This window comes from Pipistrellus kuhlii, unplaced genomic scaffold (assembly GCF_014108245.1).
Source record: "Pipistrellus kuhlii isolate mPipKuh1 unplaced genomic scaffold, mPipKuh1.p scaffold_m20_p_22, whole genome shotgun sequence".
NCBI classification, from domain to species: Eukaryota; Metazoa; Chordata; class Mammalia; order Chiroptera; family Vespertilionidae; genus Pipistrellus; species Pipistrellus kuhlii.
The window spans coordinates 5568000-5593117 of NW_023425521.1; the positions used below are offsets into that span (position 1 = coordinate 5568000).

The 25118-nt window shown below is 50.1% G+C and overlaps 1 protein-coding gene across 3 annotated transcripts; it reads left to right on the plus strand.

Annotated features, from left to right (window-relative positions):
• The first annotated feature begins 1212 nt into the window (after window positions 1-1212).
• On the plus strand, window positions 1213-24980 carry RAB5C (RAB5C, member RAS oncogene family). 3 transcript variants are annotated; one of them, XM_036451589.2, is made up of 7 exons: window positions 1260-1369; window positions 2099-2123; window positions 20272-20523; window positions 21991-22142; window positions 22328-22450; window positions 23494-23587; window positions 24077-24980. In XM_036451589.2, the coding sequence occupies exons 3-7, from the start codon at window positions 20358-20360 to the stop codon at window positions 24190-24192; spliced, it is 651 nt and encodes a 216-aa protein (XP_036307482.1). In that variant the 5' UTR covers window positions 1260-1369; window positions 2099-2123; window positions 20272-20357; the 3' UTR covers window positions 24193-24980. The 3 variants fall into 3 exon arrangements, with proteins under 3 accessions (XP_036307481.1, XP_036307484.1, XP_036307482.1); XM_036451588.1 differs by lacking the exon at window positions 2099-2123 and having other exon boundaries at window positions 1213-1369; XM_036451591.1 differs by lacking the exons at window positions 2099-2123; window positions 22328-22450 and having other exon boundaries at window positions 1213-1369.
• The last annotated feature ends 138 nt before the right edge of the window (window positions 24981-25118 follow it).

The following is a 25118-nucleotide window of genomic DNA, read 5'->3' on the forward strand; positions in this document are numbered from 1 at the left end:
CAGCCTCACCCCCAGGCCTGGAAAGGTGGCCATGGAACTCTCCATTGAGCCTGTGCCCATTGCAGGCCAGGTACAGCAGGGCCTGGGGGAAGGTCTGGTCACCAGCCAAGAACTGCTAGGAACCTTACTCTGCTCCGTCCTCTGCTCTCCTAAGCCCTTTCTTCCCTCTTAGTTTTTATTTATCTGATGACCATCGCAGGGGTGGATGGGATGAGTGTTAGGAATGTTGTTAGAAAGAGGCCCCCTCAACACCAGATGGGAGTAGGTGTGAGCAGTTTGTGGCCGGTTATCTCAGCGTATGATTGGTGTTGGCTGGTGTCATAGGAACAATGCCCACAGCTGTCTCTGGGGTGAGCTTGGATTCCATACAGGTCTTGAATCGTGTCCCAAGGGGTGAGATGCAGAAGCAGAGAAGGTATGGTCTTTGTTGGGGAGTAAAGGGTGGGCGGGAGCATAAGTGGTCCTAATCCATATTGAGGGGAGCAGAAAAAACAACAGTCCTGATACCTATGGAGAGGGCAAGGTGGGGGCAAAGAGAAGTGGTTCTATCTGTATTTATGGATGAGGAAGACAAGGCAGAAATGGTCCGGCTCTGCATTTGGCATCGGAGACAAGAGCTGGTTCTGGTTGGGTGTAGGGGGCAGGCCAAGGCAGAGGTAGTCCGGGTGTGTTTTGGAGTCGAGCCAAAGGAGGAGGGTCCTAGTTTACCGCTGGATAGTGGCAGGAGTTTTCCCTTTGATCTCACCCAGTAGCTTCCAGAGAACCCTTCCATCACCTTCCCCATCACAGAATGTCCCAAATAATCCAGCTCCCAGAGCTGACTTGGCCCGAAAGTGCAGCCGGGCTTCTCCGGGTTAGTGAGAGCTCAGGATCGGACCAAGCGGCCCCATTCACACCATGTTTTTCCTCTCCCAATTCTGCAACAGCCTTCAGCCCTCTCCCAACGCTCCGCCAACCGCTTCTCCTTGGGGTGTCCGGAACGCGCGGTGTGCCGGTTGGCAGGCCCGGCCTTAAAAACTTCCCGGCCGGGCTCCGCCTCGCCGGGAGCGGGCTCCACCCTACGCCCAAGACCCTGGCAGCCACTGGCTCCTCCCAGCGCTGCGAACTACAAGTCCCGGCGTCCCTAGCGCGTCCGTTCCCGCCTCTCCCGCGCCCTCCAAGGGCACCGCCTGCGAGTCCGCCAAGAATGCCTCTCATTGGTCTCTCCGCCCTGTCAGTCACCTGAAGCATTGAGGGGCGGGTCGGAGATGGAGATCCGGATCCGGAGCCGCTGAAAGGCGGAAGTGGAGGCCGGAGACACCGCCGGGGGGAGAGGAGCGGAGCCAGTCCGAGCCCTGGCCCCAAGTAACGCCGCCGCCCCAGAGCCGCCGTGAGTGTCCCCGTCCCGGGACCCAAAATCCCGCTCGCGTTGAGGTGTCTTCGGGGTAGCCCTTCCTCCCGCCCATTCCGGCTTAGAGGGAGACTGACCCCTCCCCCGACCCGTAGCCCCCTCTTAGGAGTTCCCCAGGCATCAGGCCAAGAAGGGAGCTCTTCTTTCCTTCCCTTACCTGCCTTTCGTGCGCCTTGGGAAACTCTCCCGGCTCCCCTCCGGCCTGTCCAGTCCAGTTGTGGGAGGGAGAGACCCTAAGTTCCGCTCCAGAAGTTCCGCCAGGTGTGAAGGAGCCTGTCTCCCTTCTTTTAGAGGTGGCGAGGAGTGCTGTCTGTCGCCCTTTTCCTCTCTTCCCCCTTCCCACAGAAACAGTGGTCTCTCCGACCCTTGAGGAGTTTTATGTCTGTTTCCTGGAAGGGGGGATTTAGGGGGGTCCTGGGTGAGACCGTCACATCGCACAGGCTCGCACAACTCCTTCCTCTCTTTCCTCAAGCCAGGCGCCAACCAGGGTCTCAGCAGAGTTCAATAGGAATGAGCTGTCTTCACGTCTCGCCCCCTCGACCCCAGCCCTGCCCCCTAGTTATGTTGTTCTCCAGTTGTGTTATCCATTGAGCGTATCTCCCTTCCTGCCTCTGAACATTTTAGCTGAGGTTTGCTCAATTCTGGCTACAGCTCTGGGCGGATCTGCCCATTCATTATCTTCTCACTCCTCCTCCCTCCTTGCTCCAGGCTCAGGACTGTCCTTCCAGAGCACGTGAGTGGTTTTCAAGCTGCTTCAGAGGGACTGCTCCTCCTTGGACTGCTGTCTGCTGGTCTTTAGGGAGGAGAGGAAAAACAAAAACAAAAACAAAAATGAAGAGCCTGGAATTCAAGGGTCCTGGGCTATCTCTTTCAAGCCCCTCCTCGCCTCCCAATGAAAACACACACACATACCTTCCTTATCAGCTAGTAGTTCTAGTTCCACTTATCTCCAGTCCCTTCTGGGCTTGAACAATTTGTAAATTATAGAAGAATCAATTGAGATCACAGTGGCACCTTTGGGTTCTTAATGTGCTCATTTTTTGTAGCCCAAAGAACAGCCATATATGCCAGAAAGTGCTGATTTCCCCGGCCTTTCCAAGAGACAGCTCTTGCTGACATCCCTTGTCTATTGCTTGGGACTTAGGTGTGTGAAATGGCTGCTGTCTCAGATCAAGCTGGGAGGTTCTTTGTGATGTGACCAAAGTACAGGCCAGAGACTGTACCTTAAAGAGAGCAGCCTGACTCTTGGAGGCCACGGCTGACCCCAGCTATCTCCAGCGAAGGCAGGGAGGGAAGGCCATGCAGTCTTTGGGGATTTCTTCAGTGTTCTGGGCTATCTTTACTGCCCTTGGATGCTGTTTACAAGTACTAGTTGTTTGTTTGTGTGTGTTTTTTTTTTTGCCTTGAGATCTTTCTGACTGCTTCTGGACTTCACCAGTGTCTGATGCCCACACACTTTTGAGCTAGACCTTGGATGCACTTATTTCACTTTTCATTGGACAATAAAAACACCTTCCTTATTAGGATCAACAGTCAGATCACAAGCTCTCTATCTGTCTGGGCTTCTTTGGAGGGTCACTGGAGACTTCTGCAGGCAACCTCGTTTCTCTTAATCTGGTCAGCCTGGGCCTCTGAGAGGATGAGCCTGGGAGGCCTGAGCGCTCACCAGGCCTGCTGACCACACTTACCTCCTTAGCAGTAGGCTGTGGTTTCTGGAACCCTGGGCGTCTCAGGATGAAGCTGACCAGTCTTCGAGGAGACCTTCGCTGTCTGGACCTGTTCTCCCAGCTCCGATGCTGGAGTAGGCTCTTGAAGGAGAAGCTGCCCCTTCCAGAGAGACAAGGAAAGCACCAGTGCTCCGGATGGTTAGGCAGCCACTTCTGGCATTGAGAGATCTGGAGAGATCTGACACTGCTTGGCAGAAAGAGAGGGCTCTGTGTGGGATAGAAGCCCCTCTTCCGTGATGCCCTTCCTCTCTCCTCTGGCCTCTTACCACTAGTAAGCCTTTTCCTGCCTTTATACTACAGAAGGGTGGTAACTACTAATTTTCAGAAGTTATATTCAAGCTGCAAAGTTCTTTTCCCACATGTTCCTCATTAAGAGTCCTGGGAGATAGTGGGATTTGTACCTCCACTTCAGAGCTGCCGCTGAAAGAATTTACGTAGTTTGCCTTGGAACAAACGATTAGAACGTGGTTGAGCCGGGACTTGGGATTAAATGTGCCTCGTCTTCCCTAATAGTGGGCCCTCCTTTGGTCTGTGTTACAGGAGTGAACATGCAAAGTGAGCAGCCAGTGGCCCAGATATAGACCCTTTAGCATTCCGCGTCATTGGGATCCTCTGCTTCTGGTTTTCGTCCTCTCTCCTACCCCCCCTCCTAGCCTCTTTCTTGACCACCTTTCCTTCTGCCTGTGGAGACCAAGAGCAGTTAGGATTCCTATGCCACTGCTCTGTATGGGCCAAGAGTTTGCTGACATCTGCATGCCATCAATTTTATAGGAACCTGAAAGTCATGATGGCTAGAAAATGAAAGTAAAAGAGAGTGGACCCGGGGGTCCCTATAGACCAGTGGTTCCCAATGTGGGGCACACGTCCCACATGGGGGCAATTTGGGTTTTTAAGAGGGGCAATTTGAGAATGAATTATTAACAGTGAATTTTTTGCATTTCTTATGGTTCTAAGGGCCTTATATACAGTATGTAAATATATACTGTGACATATTTATACATTTCAGTTCTCTTACATGTTTTGAAACTTTGCTATTTTTCATATCACTTCATATATTTTTTTTAAACAATTTCTTAGTGATTTTTTTTTCTCAGTACTTCTTTCGTTCTTTTATTTTTCTCTTTTGTGGATGCCATGTTCTTTGGAAGCTTGTTTAGAGCACATTAATGGCCTTTTAGGCTTCTGCCATGTGACTAAGAGTTCACTTTTTGAATAGTAAGAATTATATGTCGTGGGGTGGGGGGCATCAGGATTTTAGAGATGCTTAAATGGGGCACGGCCACAAAAAGGTTGGGAACCACGGCTCTAGACAGAGTCAAGGGCATGGGGAACCAGCAGAGCTGGCTTCTGCTTAGGGCCCCCTCCCCCACTCCCCTTTGCTGCTGCCTACTGCTTATAAGTGGGAAGAACGTAGCTCTCCACCAAGAGGTCTTTTCACTAGAATTTACATGGAAAGAGAACAAGATTTACATAAACTTAATTCAGCCCCAACAAGCAAGTACTTGTTAGAAAGAATTTTCTTCTTCTAACCCCTGCCCTGTAAACAGAGGTAGTGTGATGGGGTGGGAGGCAGGAGAGCTTTAGAGTAGTCACACCTTCGTTGTCATCTGGACTCCCCCATTTACCAGTTGCATGGCCTTGGGCTTGTTACTTACTTGACTTTGCTGAGCCTCTGTTTCTTCTAGTGTCATGGGGATACAAAATATCTTGCAGAATCAGAAACAAGAGGTAAAGCAGCTAGTCCAGTTCCTGGCACAGAATGGATACTCAACAAAATAACAAATTGGTGGGTCTTTTTTTTTTAATCCTCACCCCAGGATATGGTTTTTGTTTTGTTTTGTTTTGTCTTGTTTTGTTTTGTTTTTTCATGGATTCCAGAGAAAGAGGAAAGGAGAGGGAGAGAAACATTAATGTGAGAGAGAAACGTTAATTGGTTGCCTCTGGAAGGAGCCCTGACTGGGGCCAAGCCTGCAACCTGGGTAAATGCCCTGACCAGGAATCAGATCTGTGACCCTTCAGTGCATGGGACAACGCTCTAACCAACTGAGCCATACCAGCCAGGACAGGTCTGTGGGATTTTCAAGGTACATGATAATTCATTCCTATGATTCTGATTCAACGTTTGTAACAAGTTACTGTGATGCTAATCCTTTGCTGGACAGTTTCACATATTTTCTTGTTTTATAGATATTAAACAGAACTGCTGTGGGTTGTATTCCTGTTTTACAGAATACATTGTTAACTAAGACCATGCTTATATTTCTCCCACTGTGGTTCTTGGATCCTACTGGGGTCATGTGCTGTGGATACTTGGAACCCTAGACCAGATGAGATCTTGTAAGCACTTCTGTCTTACTCAGTTTTTTGTTTTGTTTACTTATTAATTTGGAAGAGAGGAAGAGAGAGAGAAACATCAGTTTGTCCACTTATTTATTCATTCATTGGTTGATTCTTGTATGTGCCCTGACCAGGGATGGAACCCCAACCTTGGCATAGCGGGATGCTGTTCTAACTAAGTGAGCTACTCAGCCGGGACCAATCTTACTCAGTTTTAAACATTTTCATATTAAAACAGCCCTGGATCTGTTATAAATTGGAATGCAAAGTTTGCATAAATGTAGCTAAAACAGGAAACTTGAGGACAATATTTTGGTTACAGCAAACTTCTTTGGGTTCAATTCCCAGATTCCTAGAGTTTGGCATTTCCCTCCCTAACTTGAGTCTGGGTTACATTTGTTGAGGTCATTTGAGAAGGGCTGTATCCAGTAGAATTTGTAAATTAGGATGTCCCTAAATCCAGGTAAGAGTGCCTTGAAGAGCCATGGCAGAGGAGAATATTTCTTAGGGTGTCCTCTGCATTAATAGCCTGCTATAATAAGAGATTCATTTTCTGAGTAAATGTCCTCATCTCCTGTATATGGAAACAACAATTCAAGTAAAAGCTAAACTGTTGGAGCTTTATTTCATTCTGGAGACCCAGTGCACGAAATTTGTGCACGGGTAGGATCCCTAGTAGCTGCCAGCCGGGCCTCCCTTCCCCCAGCTGCCTGCTGCTGCCACCACTGGTCAGGCCAGGCCCGCAGGCGGTTGGCCACCCAGCCCCACCCCCTGGTCGAACTCCTGGTCGAGGGGACAATTTGCAAATTAGGCTTTTATTATATAGGATGTGCCAGGCACTCCAGAGCCGTTCCCATGTGTTGACTCCTTTGGTCTCCACAATAGCTCCAGGAGGAAGGTACTGTGCATAATGCCATGTTACCGTGGGGAGCTCCGCAGTAAGTGGCAGAGCCGCGGACAGAACCAAAGCCTGTGCTGGAATTCCTGTGCAGCACAGCCCCTCCCTGCCCACCCCTGTGCTCTTCCCTTTGCCCGGAAGGCTCTTCTCCACTTCACCTGCCTGGGAGCCCCCTCCCTCCTCTCTCTCATCAGTGAGAACGTCACTGCTCCATGAAGCCTTCCCTCCTTGAGGTAGGCTGAGGGCTTTCTTCCTCCCTTTGCTTTCCTCCAATTCCACCTTGTCTACCTCCTGTCCTGTGAGGAGCCCGGTAGGGGCACCGGTCATGTCATGTGTTCAGTGTGTTCAGTCCTACCATGGCGCTCAGCATTGTCACTCCCAGTGTGGCTGTTTAAGGCCAGACATTCCCATCTGCCCTTGAAGCAAACGCCTACCCATTTCATTTAACACACTTCCTAAGGCCACGCCTCTTGGATGTGATAACCTGGAATTCACACATCCATCTGATCCCAACGCCCGTGCCATTTCTTCAGTTCATCCACCAGAAAGTCACTCACAGATAGAAGAGCAGACAGGTGAATAGGATGAATGTTAGTGTAGATGACAGAGGAGATGGGGAGGAGGCGGGGCAGGTCACAAACTAATCCCAGAAGGTGGGACTCTCCTTACCTCCATTGCCAGTGGACGGCTTCACCGGAGAAGGCTGGCGTGGCTTTGGCTCTCCACAGTCCTGTTGACTGACTTCTACAGCATGTGGATCTGCTCTCTGCTTCTGCAGCTGCGTGTGGCGAGCCAGCAGCGACCCCGGGCCAGGACTTAGCAGGGGTCAGTGGAAGGGAATTTAACTCTGGTCTGTGGTGCTACTTTACACGTCAGCGTAAGGCTCATTCCTGAGAGGGTGGACTTAGGCACCAGCAGCTGTAACCCACTGCTGTGGCCTCTAAACCCCTCGGCCATGTACCTGCAGGATTTGGGCATTATTCTCTGATCACCTTGACTTTGTATATGTATATGTATATGTATATGTATATCTCTCTATATGTATGTCTATATCTATATATCTACCTATATCTATCTAGATAGATATTTAGATAGATAGGTAGCTAGGTAGGTAGGTAGGTAGATAGAGATATATATAGATTGATTTCAGAGCAGAAGGGAGAAAGAGAGAGAGATAGAAACTTCAATGATGAGAATCACTAATCGGCTGCCACCTGCACGCCCCCTACTGGGGATTGATCCTGCAACCCGGGCATGTCCTATTGTTAGGAATAGAACCATGACCTCCTCCTTCATAGGTAGATGCCGGCTGGGCTGCGCACCTGGACTATTGCTAGGGCTCCCACCAAGCCCTAGCTCCTTACCCCTCGGCCCAGCTCCCTGTAAAACTAACTCGTCTTTGTGAACATGAATTTATGGTAACTAGAGTCTTTGCATCTCTTTTTGTCACAAGATGAGCTCCTGCCTCTTTTTTTTTTTTTTTTCTTAATCCTCACCCAGGATATATTTTTATTGATTTTAGAGAGAAGGGGAGGGAGAGAAAAGCATCATTGTGAAAGAGAAACATCGATCGGTTGCCTCCTGTTTATGCCCCAACCAAGGATTGAACCCACAACCTAGGCATGTGCCCTGACTGGGAATCAAATCTGCTACCTTTGGGGTACAGGACGACACTCCAATCAAAGCAGCTGAGCCACCTGGCCAGGGCTGCTTTTTTTTTTTTTTTTTTTTTTTAATGAGTAATAGTTTAATTTTAGAATAGTTTTAGGAAAATTATGAAGGTAATGCAGTTTTCTCACAAACCCCTGTGCCCAGTTTCCACTATTATTAACATCTTACATTAGTATTGTGCATTTGTCACAATTGATGAAACAATGTTGATACATTATTAATTAAAGTCCATGCTTTATTCAGATTTCCTTAGCTCTTATCTAATGTCCTTTTTCTGTTCCAGGACTCATGACATTTAGCTGTCATATCTCCTTTGGTTCCTCTTGGCTGTGACGGTTTCTTAGACTTAGTGTTTTGTTTTGTTTTAATATTTGTATTGATTTTTAGAGACGGGGGCGGGGAAGGGGGAGACATCAGAGCACAACTTAATCAACCAGCTGCCTTTTGCCTGCCCTCCACAAAGGACCGCCCACAACCTGGGCATGAGCCCTGACCTGGCTCAATTCCAGACAGCTGAGCCACACCGGCCAGGGTGATTTTCCTTGTTTTTTTTTTTTTTTTTTTTTTTTTTTTTTTTATGACCTTGACAGTTTTGAGGAGTACTAGTCCGGTATTTTGTAGTGTGTCTTTCAGTTGGGATTTGCCTAGTATTTTTCTCACGATTCCATTGGGTTATGACTATGAGTTTCTTGGGAGGAAGAGCAAAGGTAGAGTGCCTTTCTGATCATGTCCTGTCAGGGGTAAATCCAGTCAACATGCTTTATCACTGAGCTTCAGCCTTAGTCACCTGGCTGAGGTGGTGCCTGGTAGGTTGCTTCCCTGTAAAGGTGCGGTCCCTCCTCCCCCTTACGGCCTCTGTGGATGAAGTCCCTGCGTGTAGCCCACAGTTGATGAGGGCTGCCTTATGCTCCTCTCCTTAAGGGCAGAGTATTTACGTGGGTTATTTGGAATTCTTGTACACAAGAGGTTTGTCTGTTCTCTGTTTGTATGCCCAGTTATGTACATCAGTATGGGCTCATGGGTGTTTATTTTACACTTGGGATTATAATCCAGTACTACTTTATTGCTCAAGTTGTCCCAGCTTGATCATTGGGAAGTCTTTCAGGTTTCTGACTAACCCCCTTCATAGTGAGGTTTTTTTTATTTTTTAAATATGTTTTATTGATTTTTTACAGAGAGAAGGGAGAGGGATAGAGAGTTAGAAACATCAATCAGCTGCCTCCTGCACACTCCCCACTGGGGATATGCCCGCAACCAAGGCACATGCCTCTGACTGGAATCGAACCTGGGACCCTTGCCGACGCTCCATCCACTGAGCCAAACCGGTTAGGGCCATAGTGAGGGCTTTTGGTTTTCATTTTTTGAGCACTTCCTTACTTTTGGGCACTGTGAGATGCTCCAGGCTCACCTTGTATATTTCCTGCCCCAGGCCTAGAATTAGCTGTCTCTCCAAGGCCACTGCCTTTTAAGCAAACATTTCCTCGGGGTATGTTAACATAGAGTTGTGTAGATGGATTCAAGCTGTTTCTCCTCTTGATCGTTAGTCACAGTCACTGAAGACTCCAGTGTTGGGTACGGAGGGGAGATGCACCTGGGAAATCCACTATGTGCACTCTGGCCGGGTGGCTCGGTTGGTTTATTGGCATAGTCTCCCGTACACCAAAAGGTTGTGGGTTGGGGTGCATACAGGAGGCAACTGATCAATATTTCTCTCTTATAGCACTTTCTTCCCCTCCCTCCCTCCCTCCCTCTCTCTCTCTCTCTCTCTCTCTCTCTCTCTCTGTCTCTAAAGTCATTAAAAAAAATATCCTCTGGTGAGGGGATTTAAAAAGAAAGAGACCCACTCTGTGAGAATCCTGGGAGTTGATCCCAATAGCAATCTATTGCTTCTCTGCTCACCCGTTCCTGCTTCTCACACCCCTGCCTAACGCTTTGATCCAGAAATGGTCAGATTTGGTGTTTACTCTGGAGTCTCCTGTCCAGTTGGGGTGATGAGGTAATAATCCTTCTCTCTTTCGGGCACTAGTTCTCCAGCCAAACCTTCCAGGACTCTGGGTCTCCTAGGAGAGTCCCTGTAAGTCTGGGCGGGCGTTCTTCCCCTGCCATTCAGAATCGGGCTATCCCTTTGGGAGGGCGTGTGCAGGACTCCTGGCTGTAGGCAGGCTCGCTGTAATCCTGAATCATTGACTGGCTTAAATCCTTCTATTGTACTGCCATCCCTCTGAAGGTGTGTAACGTGAGCCCTACTGGGAACACTAACTTGGAATCTTGACTGGAGTTGGTTTACAAGTCTCTTCCCTTCTATTCATAGCTCCGTGTGTGTCCCCTTCAGGTGGCTCTGTCAGAAGCAGCCCAGGCACGGGGGAGGGCGTGGGTGGCCTCTCTAACCCTGGCTTCTTTCCTAGTCATCACACCGCTCTCGGAGCTTCTCAGAAGACGGGTGATTAATGATGCCGGTTTCCGAACCTCTAGTATCTTCAGCTGGTTTTTAAAGGGAACTCTGTGGTTTCTTTGTCAGCTGTCCTCGTGCTGCCCCCTCCCCCTCTCCACAACTGAACTACTTTCCCCTTTCCTGGAGGAGGCTTTGGATGACAGGGAGGGCATTTGGGCTTTGAGATGCTTTGTTCTGAGGGGCAGTTGTTTTAAGGGGCTCTAGTTTGCCTGGCTTGGGTTTCAACCCGGTGCTGATTTATTTTGGATGGTGGTGGTCTCTCCCTCCATCTTTGTGGCTTTGGAAGCCCGTCTTCAGAGAATACAAGGCCACAGGACATTAGGTGTGACCAGTCCTTTTTCTAGGGCACTGGCGAAGATATTTTAGACTGTTAGGGCTGCTATACCAAAATCCCACAGGCTACGTGGCTTATAAACAAGGAGATTTATTTCCTCCGTTTCTGGAAACTGGAAGTCCAAGATCAGGGTGCCAGCATGGTCAAGTTCTGACGAAGGCCCTCTTCCGGTTGCAGACTGCCGACACATCACTGCGTCCTCACGTGATGCAATGGTCAGGGAAGCTCTCTGGAGCCTCCTTTAAAGGGGCACTATTATGTGATACCATTATCAATAAAAAATAATAAATAAATAAATAAATAAATAGGCACTAATCCCAATCATGAGAGTCTCCACCCTCGGGGCCTTATCTCCCAAAGGCACTGCCTCTCAATACCATCCCTTTCGGATTAGGATTTCAACATGGAATTTAGGTTGACACAAACATTCAGACCATAACAATTGTCCAATTCAGAATTCTCTCCAATTGAGGGGCACTGAAGAATGGAAGCAAAAGGAATTCGTGAATAGTACCTGAAGGTTTCCACTGAAGAATCCACTTCTTTCATAGGGACTTGGAGGGGACTTCCCTGCCCTTTGAACTTTCACTGAGTGCTTGCTCTGAGCCAGGCCCTTTGCTAAGAGTCTCCCATGCATCCTCCTCCAACAGCGCTGGGCCCTGGGAGGCGGACACTACTCTCTCCATTGCGCGTGTGAGGAAATGGGTTCGTGACACAACACAGGGTCACAAGGTGGCTCCAGGACTTGCCGTTTGTCTGGCTCGAGCACTTGTGCTCTTCACCCGTGTGCAGGAGGAACTTTTCTGGGAGAGTGAGCTGTGTCCTCTGCCGGGCTGTGGTTCTCTTCGAGGATCTGCACCATCTGGCAGATGGGTGTATAGTTAAGCTTTCAACCGCCCCATTTACTTGCCAAACCTAACCAGGCCTATATTTCAGGCTCACTTCATCACATTTATTTTATTTTTTAAGGAGGGAGATTAGCATTTTTAACTGATTTTAGAGAGAGGAAGGTAGAGAGAGAGAAAGAAACACCGATGACCCAGGCCTGTGTGGTTCCGTTTGGAGTATCGTCCAGTACACCAGAGGGTAGCAGGTTTGATTCTCTGATTCCAGGCAAGGCTCGTGCCGGGTTGCGGGCTTGATCCCCAGTAGGGAGCGTGCTTGAGGCGGCCTCTGATATTCTTCTCCAGGGAAACTGAAACCTGGCCATGTGCCCTAACTGGGAATCAAACCTGCCACCTTCTGGTGTTCGGGATGATGCTCCAACCAACGGAGCCACACTGGCCAGGACGTTTCATCACATGTATGGGCACCTACTGCATGTCAGGCTTGATGTTATGTGTGCCGTGAAAACAAAAGAAACCCACATAGTCCGCCCTTCAAGAATTTTGTGACCCTTTTCATCTGCAACAATGTCCTTAATGTGTCTCACCTTCTTACTCCCACGCCTTGCAAGTTCTCCAACCCCTCCACTCACAAGAGTCTTTTGAAAATGTGAGGCCACGGAAGTAGACTGTCATTCATTCGTGGAAACGTGTTCAGACCCATTCATTGCCTAATTTCTTCACCTGGCACTATTCTGCATTTTGTTCAGCAGAAGTTAAGAAAGAAAAAGTTGGCCTAAAGTATTGTTCTTTGGTGCCCGGGCTCCTGAGAGCAGCCATTGTCCCTCAGAACTCAGGGTGGGAACTTTGGCCACCTTTGTTGTTCGGGCAGCTCTGACTGCAGTGTGTGTGGTAACCGAGCAAGAGGAATTTGGTTTGCTGGTACCTGATACCCGATTCTCTTCCTCTGCTCTCCTCTCCAACACACCCTCGTCTTCTGCTGTCTGTGTAGGAGCTGAGGGCAAAGCAAAGAGGGCTGTGAAGTAAATTGGTTTTCTTGTTATTTTTGTGTGTGTTTTTGTAAAGACAAGAAAGGTTTGTGGGAGGCGTTTGTTGCAGTTGTTGGTACGAGTGGCTGGGTGAGCAGTTGCTGCTGATGGCACTGATCCTCAGCAGAGGTTCCTGGAGTGTTTCAGAGCCTGGGGCAGCAGCAGAAGCCATAGCTGCCCTGGCTGGTCCTCCTGACCCCTACAGAGATCCTCCTGAGACAGAGGGAAGGCGGGCCCTGCATTGATGAGAGTCCAGTCAGAACTGTCCTCATTGAATGGTAACTTCACGAGTGAAACAGATACAGGATAGTTGTGAGGCTTGCGAATCAGCAGGGATCCCATGTCTGTCTGACTGGCTTTCACACAACTCGCGCTCCGTCCTGGGAGCCGGTGTAGGTTGGGGCCGGGGAAGAGCCTAGGCCTTTGCTGGGTCTCTTAGCGTTTCACTTGGCACTGGCAGGTGAAGAGTCGGAGGTGGGGGGTAGAGGGCAGGGGGTGAGACATGGCACAGCCTCAGTTCCATCCTCTCCATGCCCTATGGCTGGACGTGTGTGTTGATTTGTGCTGCAGAAAATGCCACATTTCAAACTGAGCTTTTGCTTGAGGTGTCATAGAGCTGCCCTAGTTGGAACCAGAAAATTTGCCATGACTTTGCTGAGTGAGCTGTCCGAGTCAGAGACCAGGACCTCTTAGGGAGAATTATCTCTTGGAAATGTCATTATTAGGGCGTAGGGCTGTGGTGCCTCTTACACTCAGTAGGCAGGACAAGCCCTGCTGGTACAACTGCAGGCTGTCCCCTGTCTGACCGCCTTCCTCCCTAATCTGTTACCCAAATGCCTGGCTCTGTTGTCCACCAGGACCAGGGAGTGAGAGTCCTAGAGCCGCCCATGAACCCTGGGGACCTTCTGTGGACAGTACGGGTAGGTCACGCTGACCAAGCTGTGTCAGCAGCTACGTAGAGATGTCCCTCCCAGCAGCCTTCCTCCCTGTGGGTGCAGGAGAGGGAGCAGGGATTGGAGGTTTCCATCCTTGGCTTGAAGTTAGTGCTGACTCTGCTTCTCCCAGCCTCCCCGGGGAACCCATCTGTTGTGAGAGCTGAGAAAGCAGCTTGGAGCTCAGGGAACGATTTCGTGGTGTTCTTGCTGGGGCAGGGCATCCGGGAGCTGGGGACCAGTCGCTCAAGGGGTCTTCACCTAACCCAGCTTAGCATCTGTCCCGAGTGGCCCATCAGGCCTCCCCACACCAAGGAAAGGGCTGCAGAAGCAGCTGTGCTGTCCTGGCTGGCTCCGGGCAGAGCTCTAGGTCCAGCCTGGACATTGTGGTGAAGGACCTCTTGGCCATGGGTATGCAGCATTTAAGCTTCCTGGTGTTCCTGCATATGGTCCCTTTTGCAGGCATTGGTGGAACTGGTGGCCTCAGCTGGAGCTCTGTGGACTCCCCCGGGGGCTTTGATGTGTTATCTACTGCAGGTTCAGGCACTCGGCCTCAGAAGGGCCTTATCATTGAAAGGGGAGTGAGAGGAAACTGATCCCAGCTAAGAGAATTGGGTGGCTGGGAGGAGATTCAAGGGCCTGTCCTTGTGGTATGGGACCCAGCTCATAGTCCCCCGCTGGAGTGGTTTACTTCCCTTCCCCCTGGAAAGGGAAGCGTCTTGCTGTGGCTGTGTGAGGACAGCACCCCTTCCTCTCCTGTCATCCCTCCTAAGGGGAGGATGAGGAGCCCCAGCCCTGGATTGATACACCCCATCAGAGAGCCTCTTAAATCTCAGCCTGACATTCAGGCCCAGCTTCCGCTGTTATACTCTCCAGGGGGGGACATAGGTTCCATGGAAAAAAACATTCTTTTTTTTTCATATTTAAAGGACATATTTTATTAAAGCATACATAGGAGGCGGCAGCCCCCATTACTCTTAGTGATGGAATGGTATTAGTAATATTTTTGGGTTTTCTGTGTCTGATGGGGGAGTTAAGAGTCATAAGCTTGGGCTCTGCCACCATCTGACTGTGACCCTAAGCAGCTCACCTGGCCTCATCTTATCTCCTCTGTGGAGGGAAGAGGAGGATGAGGTCTTCAAGGACCTTTCTTAGTGAGTCAAAGCTAGTTAGCTTCTTTGAATAATAACCTGCCCCTTATTGGACCTTACCTTCAGCCCAGTACTGTGCTGTGTATGCTGTTCGCTGTTTCATTTAACCTTTCCAACAGCCCTAAGTGATTGGCATTACCATTTTATAAATAAGGGACTGAGGCTGACAGCAGTTGCTTGTCTGACTTGGCTAAGGTCACTTGGCTATTAAACGGTAGAGCCAGGCTTTAACCAAACCCCGTTCAGTCTCCCAAGTCCTAACCTGCTAGTTGTGCTGAGGAAGAGCGAGTGGATACCTCATGTGACTCATGGCCTGTGTTGCTTCAGATTCTTCTTTCCTCTGGGTGTGCAACCAGCTGGAGGCCCAGGCAGTCCTGCTGCGGGTCTGCCCCTGGTCCTGTGGGCAGTGGTGGTTTTCCGCGTGGAGGAAGGGCTGGGGTAAATCACTCCCCAGCTGATCAGAGCCTTTAAATGTCTTCCACCTCAGCCCTTGAAGCGATCACCTCTCCTGTGTTCCGAGTTTCCTTCTCTTTAGCTAACAAGTTGCTTCTGCTTATCTTCTCTAGCCAATTCTTGGGCTGTTAAGTATGCAGGAATGCGTTTTTTCCAGAGTAAAGTGTAGCTGAAGAGTCACTGGCCAGAGCCACCTCCAGGGCAGGCTGGGCAAGGTCACTTGGCTCTCATTGCCCGCCCCCACGCCCCTTTCCAGCTAACCTTGAGTGAGTGAGTCTCCAACCCAGCCTCTGGGCAGCAGTCTGATTGGTTTCCCTAATCAGCTCACTATCCAAGCTGAGCTGGGACTCTCAGCTAGAGGAAGTCACTGAAGCAAACAGGAAGCCTGAGAGACACCCATCAGCTGGAATTGCTCACCCTTTCACCAGGAAGGACACGCATTATGAAGTGGGTGACTTCATGTGCTAGAGAAGAGATCCCACCTCGAGAGATTCTGATCCCGTTGGTCAGGGTTACCTTCTTAATGCCCAGGGTGATCCTGATGAAAAAAGTTTGAGACCCACTAACCTGTAGTATCCAGAGCAGAGGAACCCAAAGCAAGGAAGAGTAGTGTTCTGCTTTTTCTTTCTCTTTCTCTTCCACCCGTGGCCCCCGAACTGGCTGGGCATATGCCCGTTATGCCTGTTCACGGGGCCGGAGTGTTTAGGAAATTGGACCCCTCTGCCCTTTCATATGCATTGTGGTAAAAGGTATAGCAGACCCCTTAGTCCTTGCAATCAACCTCATTTCCTGTGAAGATGTGCGATTAGGTTAAGTGTTCATTACCTGTGGCCTCTAAACAAACTGCGGTTCTGATTGGGAGGGTGGGGGAAGAGGTCCCAGCAAAGAGCGCCTTTTGTCATGGGTCCAAAGCTGTACCCATTTCAGCAGCTTCATGAAAATATCCATGAGCTCCCTAGCCCGTTTGGCTCAGTGGATAGAACATGGCTCACGGACTGAAGGGTCCTGGGTTCGATTCCAGTCAAAAACATGAACCTTGGTTGCAGGCTCAACCGTGTGGGGGAGACAATCAATCTATGTTTCTCACATAGATGTTTCTCTGTGTCTCTCCCGTTCCCTTCCACTTAAAAAAATTAATAAATCAATCAATGGGAAAATATCCTCAGGTGAGGATTAACAAAAAAAGAAAGAACATGTTCAGGAGGAAATTTATCCTACTCATGTATTTTTCTTGACGTTGAATAAACTGTTGTGTGTGTGTGTGTGTGTGTGTGTGTGTGTGTGTTTTAATATTTTTGGCCCGTTCTGTATCTTATAAGAAACTTTAGCCACAACTTGATCTCTTCAAGAGAATGTGATTTTTCTGAAGGAAGACATTTACTGTGCCATTTTTAGTTATAATTCCATCAGCGGACTGTGCCTGTGGATGATTCTCGCCATTGGTTCAGGAGGAAGGATTCCCACAGAGAGATTCCCTCCCCTAGGCGGCAGTCCAGATCCACACATGAGCTCACCTGCTCGGGAGGGGAGGGCATCAAGCTTCCCGGGCCTCTGGATGTGCCCTCTCCTGTCTTAGACCCCCCCTCCGTCTGGATGTGCCCTTCACTGCAAAACCAGCCGCCTCCATGCTTCATCGTCCGGCAGGGTTCTCCAGCTGTTCATGTGATCACCAAGGGGGGCAGCAGGCCGTAAAAAGTGCTGGGTGTGCCGGCTGAGGTGTCTCTGGTTGGACGGCAGGACCAGCTTCCAGGCAGAACATCTCACCAGCCAGTTTGTGCCAGGCGGAGCACCTGCAGCTCTTTACAAAACGCAGATCCCGGGCGCGCCGCCAAGCCTCCCCCGGAACCTCCAGGGGCTGGTGCACATGTGATTGTGATCGTGATGTGCAGACAGAGTTGAGAACCCCTGCAAAAGAGTGCTTTCCTGTCCTTCTGACTTGTTAAAGAAATCAGATTCTGCCCTCACTGGTTTGGCTCAGTGGATAGAGCGTCAGCCTGAAGAGTCCCAGGTTCAGTTCTGGTCAAGGGCACACGCCAGAGTTGCGGGCTCAGTCTCTAGTGTGGGGTGTACAGGGGGCAGCCGATCAATGATTTTCTCTCATCACTGATGTTTCTATCTCTCTTTCCCTCTCCCTTCCTCTCTGAAATCAATAAAAATTAAAAATAATAATAATAATGCAAGCATTAAAAGAAAAATCAGATTCTGTGTGGGCAGATTTGGAAACCCACTGGTTTGACAGGAACAAAACTTAGATGTTAGCTCTATTTTTTCTTGTCTTGTAGGTTCTGGTAGCCAGGGTCCCAACTGCTTTGGGGTTTTGTTTGGTTGATTTTTGGAATCGGAGACTTCATAATCTGTTTCCCTCCCCCACTCACTCATACCTCCTCCTCAAGTGCCCCGGCCACACTGTCGGTTGGCCAAGATTCTGTCACGTGAATTTGTGGTAATAACCAACTTGTAATTCCTGCCTGGTTTCCCTCTGCTGCTGTGGCCCTGAGTGGCTCCTCCCTCTGTTGGGAGTACTTAGAGAAGGGAGAGTCACCGTGATTGCTGGAGCCAGACCCTGCTGGGCCGGCAAAGAGTGTCTCATTCCCCCAGCCACCCAAAACCTGACACGAAGTGGGCATTGTCTCCATCTTTCCCCCTCAGCAGGGAGAGTGGCAGGGAGACAAATGAGCATGCAGGCAACCCGAGTTGGCGGACGAGGCTCTGTCATCTGTATGCTGGGTGCCTTGAGCGGGGCGTTTAATGCCTGGACGTCAGGCTAGTCGTCTGAAAAGCCCTTGTTTTATTTTTTATTTTTATTTATTTATTTTTTTAAACTTTTCCAGTTTGACTTTTTTTTTTTTAATATATTTTATTGATTTTGTACAGAGTGAAAGGGAGAGAGATAGAGAGTTAGAAACATTGATGAGAGAGAGTCATCGATCAGCTGCCTCTTGCACACCCCCTACTGGGGATATGCCCGCAACCAAGGTACATGCCCTTGACCGGAATCGAACCTGGGACCCTTCAGTCCCCAAGCCGATGCTCTATCCATTGAGCCAAACCGGTTTCGGCTGAAAAGCCCTTGTTTTAAAGGTTAGAGTAGATAATGGTTGTGCAAGTGCTCAGCAAATGTTACCTGTCACCATTTCATTTGGTGAGCACTCTGAATTCCCAGTGTGTCCATAGGCATTGCAAGGAAGGCACCTCAGAGAAGCCAGAAGCACAACTCTGGCTCAAGGGCCATAGAGTCTTGCAAAACGGTTGATGGGAGCGAAAAGAGAAGGCACCTTAGACTAGAAAAGATTTCAAAACTGGCACTGCTTGTCCCTAATTGAGACTCTCCTCCCTCTGCTCTTCGTTCTTCCTTCCTTGTGCTCTTGGGAAAGAGGTGGCCCCGTTTCAAGCCTCTGTTCCTTTGGTGCTGCCCAGAGGGAAACCCTTGTTCCTGGTCAGTGAATCATTCTTCCTGAAGCTCGCTTTTTAACACGTTGCTGGGAGAACTTGGACGTGAAAAACGATTTGAGGTTGCACAAAGCCAGCCCTTTGCTGTCCGCTTCTCACACCGTGCAGACCACTGCTTCCTACAAACACCCGCCTCCTGCCTCTTCGTGCACACCCCTGTCCTGTCCTCACTGCATGGGAATGTATCTCTTTGCTCGGGGCAGGCCGGGGCCTCCTTGGGATCCTGTTCCAGAGACCCCCTCCTGCACACGCTATTCATTAGAATCTTTTCTTTGCAACCTGAGTTCAAATTCTGTGTGCAGTGTTCAGGTCATGACATCTATTCACAGTACCTATTTGCAAAGCACTGTATGTTCTTATAGCTTTTAATATACCTCTTCTAGAGGCTTCTGAAGATAGGTTCCTCATCCTTTGCAGTTCCAAACTTAAAAAAAGAAAGCTTACACCTCCAAAGCTATCACAGCCCGAGTGACTAAGATGTCCTTGCCGGAACGCCAGCTGCTGGGATGCAGATCTTGGTGTCCCGTGTTTGTCTCCGCCCTCCCATAACTCCCCTTGTCTTCCTCTGCGTCACCCTTTTTCTCTGCCAGTAGAGGATGGAACTGAGGTCTCTATTTAAAAGAGAAGTTTGGCAGCCGTTCTGACCGCCAGCAGAGCTCTGGCTTTGGTGTGTGTTTGGTTTTGTGTGTGTGTGGTTTTTTAATGCGTGTGAGCCCTCTGGCCCATAAGAATGAGAGAACTGTGGGGAAGAGGCTCAGGATGAGACTTGGATTCCAGTGCACAGTCCAGCCTCAGACTGAGAAAGTTGGTCAGTTTTTTGTTTGTTTTTTTAATGTTTTTTTATTGATTTTTTTTTTTTTTTTTTACAGAGAGGAAGAGGAAGGGATAGAGAGTTAGAAACATCGATTAGAGAGAATCATTGATTAGCTGCCTCCTGCACAACCCCTACTGGGGATGTGCCCGCAACCAAGGTACATGCCCTTAACCGGAATCAAACCTGGGACCTTTCAGTCTGCAGGCCGACGCTCTATCCACTGAGCCAAACCGGTTTTGGCTAGTCATTCCTCCTGAAGATGACAGGACAAAGTGACTATTTTAATAACAACTTGCACTTGGCCAGGCCCTGGTCCCTGAGCACCCCCAAGGCTGAGGAGCTTTCTCTCGGGACTCCCCTGCTTGGCTTCCCTCTGGCTTTGCACAGAGGTGGGCTGTGGTTTTAGCCACCAGACTACAAGTTCATTGTTTGTTGACCTAGATCCTAACGTCTTCCTGGGCGATGTGTTTGGTACCCAAAGCCTGTTGATTCCACTGTCACCAGGCTGCTACGAGCCCATTCCCCTCCTGTGTGTTTATCTGTGTGTGAATGGACACATTGGGGATCGGGAAGGCAGTGTGTTTGCTCAGAAGCATGAGCCTAAAGTCGGAAGACCACTTTTCTCTTGACCACTCAGATGGCTGTAGAGCAAATACATGTGTGTTACAGCTTATACAAGGCTCTTTCCCTAACATCAGGGAGGGCAGAGGGGGAGACCTGTGATTTAAGAAGGGCTCACTGCACAGCGGTCTCTGGACTAACCCAGTATTTCTGGTTTCTCCCCTGCAGTTGGAGGCCCCCCTGTCCCACTAAGTGCCTCTTCGCGTAGCACCGGCCCCGCCCTCGCTCACTGGTACCGCTGCAGCAGGACGGCCATGGCGGGTCGGGGAGGTGCAGCACGACCCAACGGACCAGCTGCCGGGAACAAGATCTGTCAGTTTAAGCTCGTCCTGCTGGGGGAGTCCGCAGTAGGCAAATCCAGCCTTGTCCTCCGCTTTGTCAAGGGACAGTTCCACGAGTACCAGGAGAGCACAATCGGAGGTGAGTGGACGCAAGGGAGCAGGGGGGTGGCCGCAGGAAGGCCATTGAGGAGAAGGAAGCTGCCTGTCCGGAGAGACTAAACACACCGCTCCTCCTCTGGGCCCTGAAACAAATGCCAGGAGCTGGTCTCCGAGCCTAAGTCCCCAGAAGCTTCTAGTGAGGATTAGCTGGGAGCCAACCCTGACTTCCTCTCCTGGTTCTGCCTCTTCACTATGGTGTGGCTTTGGCGAAGACCCTTCCGCAGACCCAGCCTCCGGGAAGGGAGAGCCTGAGCCTGGATTCTTGCGGGTTCTTCTGACTTTGCCAGGCCATGCATCTGCCCTGGCCTCTCCCACTTCCCAGAATGGGGAAATGGCCTGGTGAGTGGCTGGCATTTCTGAAGCTGACCTTTCCTCTTTCTTGAGTAAAGAGCCTCTTTGATTTCCCAGTGGTCAGCATTTAGGTTGTAAAGATCTGAACTCAGCCTCCTGCCTTAGTAGCCAGTACAAGCCTTGAGGGGCCAGGGCCGACCTTGGGCTTGAGTCATCTTTTCTCTACCCTCCTGGTTGGTAGGAGGTGTCCAGGCAGCTGGAAACAAAACGGGCCATGTCAGCAGTCTTCTGCTGCCTCCTCAGCACTCGAGTCAGGAGCCGGAGAGGGGAAGTGGGGTGATGCCCCGTGTCCTCGGAGAGGAGGGCGAGGCAGATGGGAGAGCAAGCTTTCAAAAACAGAGCTCTCTGATGGGTCCCGGGGCCAAGGGGACTCCCACCCGCCTGTGCCAGCTCCTTGGAGCGTATACACATGTGCCGCACGTTCCCCTGCCTCCTCAGGACAGAGAGAGGGCCAGGTGTTGCCTGAAGGTCAGGCCACAGGGCGGTCAGTCAGGAATGGGTCCGGTCAGAGCTGGGGGTCGTGGCTACTAGCCCAGTGTACCTGGAGGTGGCAGGGCGGTTAGGAAGCCGGCCACCCAGCTCCTCCGGCAGGGGAACAGCGTGTACTTTCAGGCGTCCCCAGCGCAGCTAAGCATGTAAGTGTCCTCAGGAAACAGAAGGCCAGTGACACCCTGGGCTGGAGCAGACAGGGACTCGCAAGGTTTCCAGCTGGGCTGTTCTCCGAGGGGAGGGGGGAGGAGGGAGGAAGCGGGTGGGTCAGCCCACCCTGCTGAGCTTCGAGTCAGGTTTCCCCTGGGCTTCTGTCTCCCGTCCCCTGATTCCTCTTCCTTCAGAGAGTGTCCCTGAAGTGGCCAGTGCAAGCAGGCGTCCCTCCTCCTGCCCTCACCCAGTGTGGTCTCTAAAGCCTGTACACTCTGCAACCGCCTCGAGACATATACAAAAAAGACAAGCTCTGCCTGTCCTCGCGGGCTGCTTTTCTGTGCCCAGCTCTGCGGAAGGCTTCTGAGTGCCGGAGCCCCGGATGCAACCGTGGGGATGTGTGGGGATGGCTTCCCCAGCTCTTTCTTGCCCGGTAACTCCACCTTCCCTCTTACAGCGGCCTTCCTCACACAGACCGTCTGCTTGGACGACACAACAGTCAAGTTTGAGATCTGGGACACGGCTGGACAGGAGCGGTACCACAGCCTCGCCCCCATGTACTACCGGGGGGCCCAGGCTGCCATCGTGGTCTATGACATCACCAACACAGTAAAGATCTTTCCTTTGCTTCTCGGTCCTTGTTTCTGGACGGGGTCTGGCCTGATTTCCTCGGTGGTTTGGGGGTGTCTCGCCAGAGTCTTCAGGCTGGCGACCTTGCAGACACCTGGCTCTGGTGTGTGGCCTGGGCAGGATGCCTCCTCCGTCCCTCTGACATTCCGGCCCTGTTTTCCCAGGATACGTTCGCACGGGCCAAGAACTGGGTGAAGGAATTACAGAGGCAGGCCAGTCCCAACATCGTCATCGCGCTGGCGGGTAACAAGGCAGACCTGGCCAACAAGAGAGCCGTGGAATTCCAGGTGTGGGGGATGGACCGGCCAGGGGGCTCTGCCCAGGCTGCCTCGCGGCTGCAGGAAGGGTGACATTGGGAGGCGGCGGGGCTTTTATCTGCTGTCCTCTGTGACTGGAGCCCGGGCTGAGAGGAATTGCCTTGTTTCTTGGCAGCAGGTGTGTGTGCATATGGATAGCTAAAGTCTCTGCTTATTTTCCTGTAAACTTTTAAATGAAACTTACTGTAAAAGAAATATTTTTTCCCCACATAATACATGCACATAGTAAAATTTAAATAGTACAAGAAGGTATATAGAACTAAATTTAAGTCTCTAACCTAGAAACTCAGTCTCCCTTCCCCCAAGCACCTCAGTTTCTGTTCTTTCCAGAAACATGCACAATGTGTGTAAATCCCTTTTTACATAGATGGGGATGTGTTTTAATTTTTTTTTTTACCAGTCCCAATCTTTAAGGTTGTTTGTAATAGCAAAAGACGGGAAACAATGCTGTAGTCAATATGTACACACCTCTGTGCGTTGTTTTTTTTTTAAATGTATTTTTATTCAGAGAGGAAGGGAAAGAGAGAGAGAGGAACTTCAGTGATGAGAGAGAATCACTGGCTGCCTCCTGCACTGGTTATTGAGCCCACAACCCATGCATGTACCCGACTGGGAATCGAACCGTGACCTTCTGATTCATGGGTGAACGTTCAACCACTGAGCCACACTGGCTTTTGTTCAAATGTGCAACTGTATTTGTAGGATAACTTTCTAGAAGTATTTCCTAGCCCAGGGTTTTAAAGAGCAAAGGTAGAATGGGCAGAGGGACACCTGGTAAAGCGTCTGCCGATGTTTGTGAGCTGAGAGGTGCTGTAGCTGAAGTGGAGAACAGGGCATACGGTGCACATGTCTCAGAGGAGCCCAGAGTGGAAGGCTGTGGGCCTGGAAACCCCTGCATTGCCTCTGTTGTGTATGAGGCACTGTAATCAGGGAAGACTATTTTATTCTGGGCTCCAGCCCCTGCCAACTCAACATTTTCCTCCCACCCGCTTTCTCAACTCCTTCCAAATCAGGAAGCACAAGCCTATGCAGACGACAACAGTTTGCTGTTCATGGAGACATCAGCAAAGACAGCAATGAATGTGAATGAAATTTTCATGGCAATAGGTAAGGTGCCTCTCCTCTCCTGCTCTCACTGAGATACAGCACTTGCCTGCTGTTCTGTAGCAAGTCTGTGGAGTCCCTTCATCAGCAGATCTTCCACTATTTTCAGTATTCTGATAAAATCATTTTCTTTTTCATCTAACTCTCAGATGTAGATAGTTCATCCCAGAAGTTTCTAAAACTTGGACTAAAGTCTCAACATCTCACTTCCTTACTGTTAAGCTTGCCACCCACCTAAAACCCGGTTTCACCATCCTACTCACTACTTAGGATTTTTTAACCCATCTAGCTCTGAAGTCAACCTGCTTGGTTCAAGTTCTAGCTCTTCCACTTATAACTCGGGTCTTAAGCAAGTCACTTAACCTCTCTCTGCCTCAGTTTCCTGAAACACTCAGAATGTACCTGACACACAAAAGTGAAGCCCTCAATATGGACTTGGGAGACAGTATTAGCGTACCCCCACAAACACATGTTCCCTTCTCTCCCAAACAGCTAAGAAGCTCCCCAAGAATGAGCCCCAGAATGCACCTGGTGCTCCGGGCCGGAACCGAGGTGTGGACCTCCAGGAGAACAACCCAGCCAGCCGGAGCCAGTGCTGCAGCAACTGAGCCCTCCTGCCTGCCCACTGCCCCCACCTCCTCCGCCTGAACAACCTGACTGGAATCCACTCTAACCAATCGCACTTAACTACTCGGGCCACCGTGGGGGGAGGGGGCAGAGGGAGGGGGTCCACCATGATTTCTCCGTTTAATTTTGTTCATAGGCCGGAGTGAGTTATTCCACCTGCACCTTTCTGTAAAAATACTAATTCAATTTTAAGTCTTAAGTCACTTTTTTAATATATATGATCTCTTCCCACTACCTGCCCTTTCTACTGTTCTCCCACTCTCCCTCCGTAGCCACATGCTCCTGTTTCCTCCGCCCTTACATATGGGGAGGCAGGGGTTGGAGCAGTAACCCTCGTTTCCTTTTGCTGATTCATCGGGCTCAGCAAGAGCATCCACAGCCTTCTGTTTGGCGTGTGCTTGGTTCTGGGCCACGGGGCAGGCCTAGGGACTAGGGAAGGGAGAGACAGCTCTTCCCTTAGCTGGCTGGCTGGCATCAGGCTGCCGTCCCCCTCACCCCTGACACACAGTTGGGAGAGAAACCACAGCATTATTGTGACAGCCACGAACCCATTGCCCACAGCCCACCCCATCCCCCTCATCCTTGGTCACCCTGACCTCTGGCTCTGAGCCCTGTTCTGACCAAATCACGATGATGAGTATTTGGGGGTGGGTGGGTAAGGGGGGAGTGGGCGGGAATGGAACCAACTTTTTCTGTATTTTGTATTGTATGTTTTCTTCAACATGTAACCAATCAGTATCTTGTCAATATAGTCAGCCAATGGATTGACCTCCTGCTTGTCTTGTCTTTCTCTGGCAGAATTTATCAGACTTCATCCTCTCTAGCTTACTTGAAGTTAATTTAAAATGGACCACTGAATCTTGTTAAACAAGTGAGGGGGTACTGGTGTCTTGGTAACCAAGAAAAA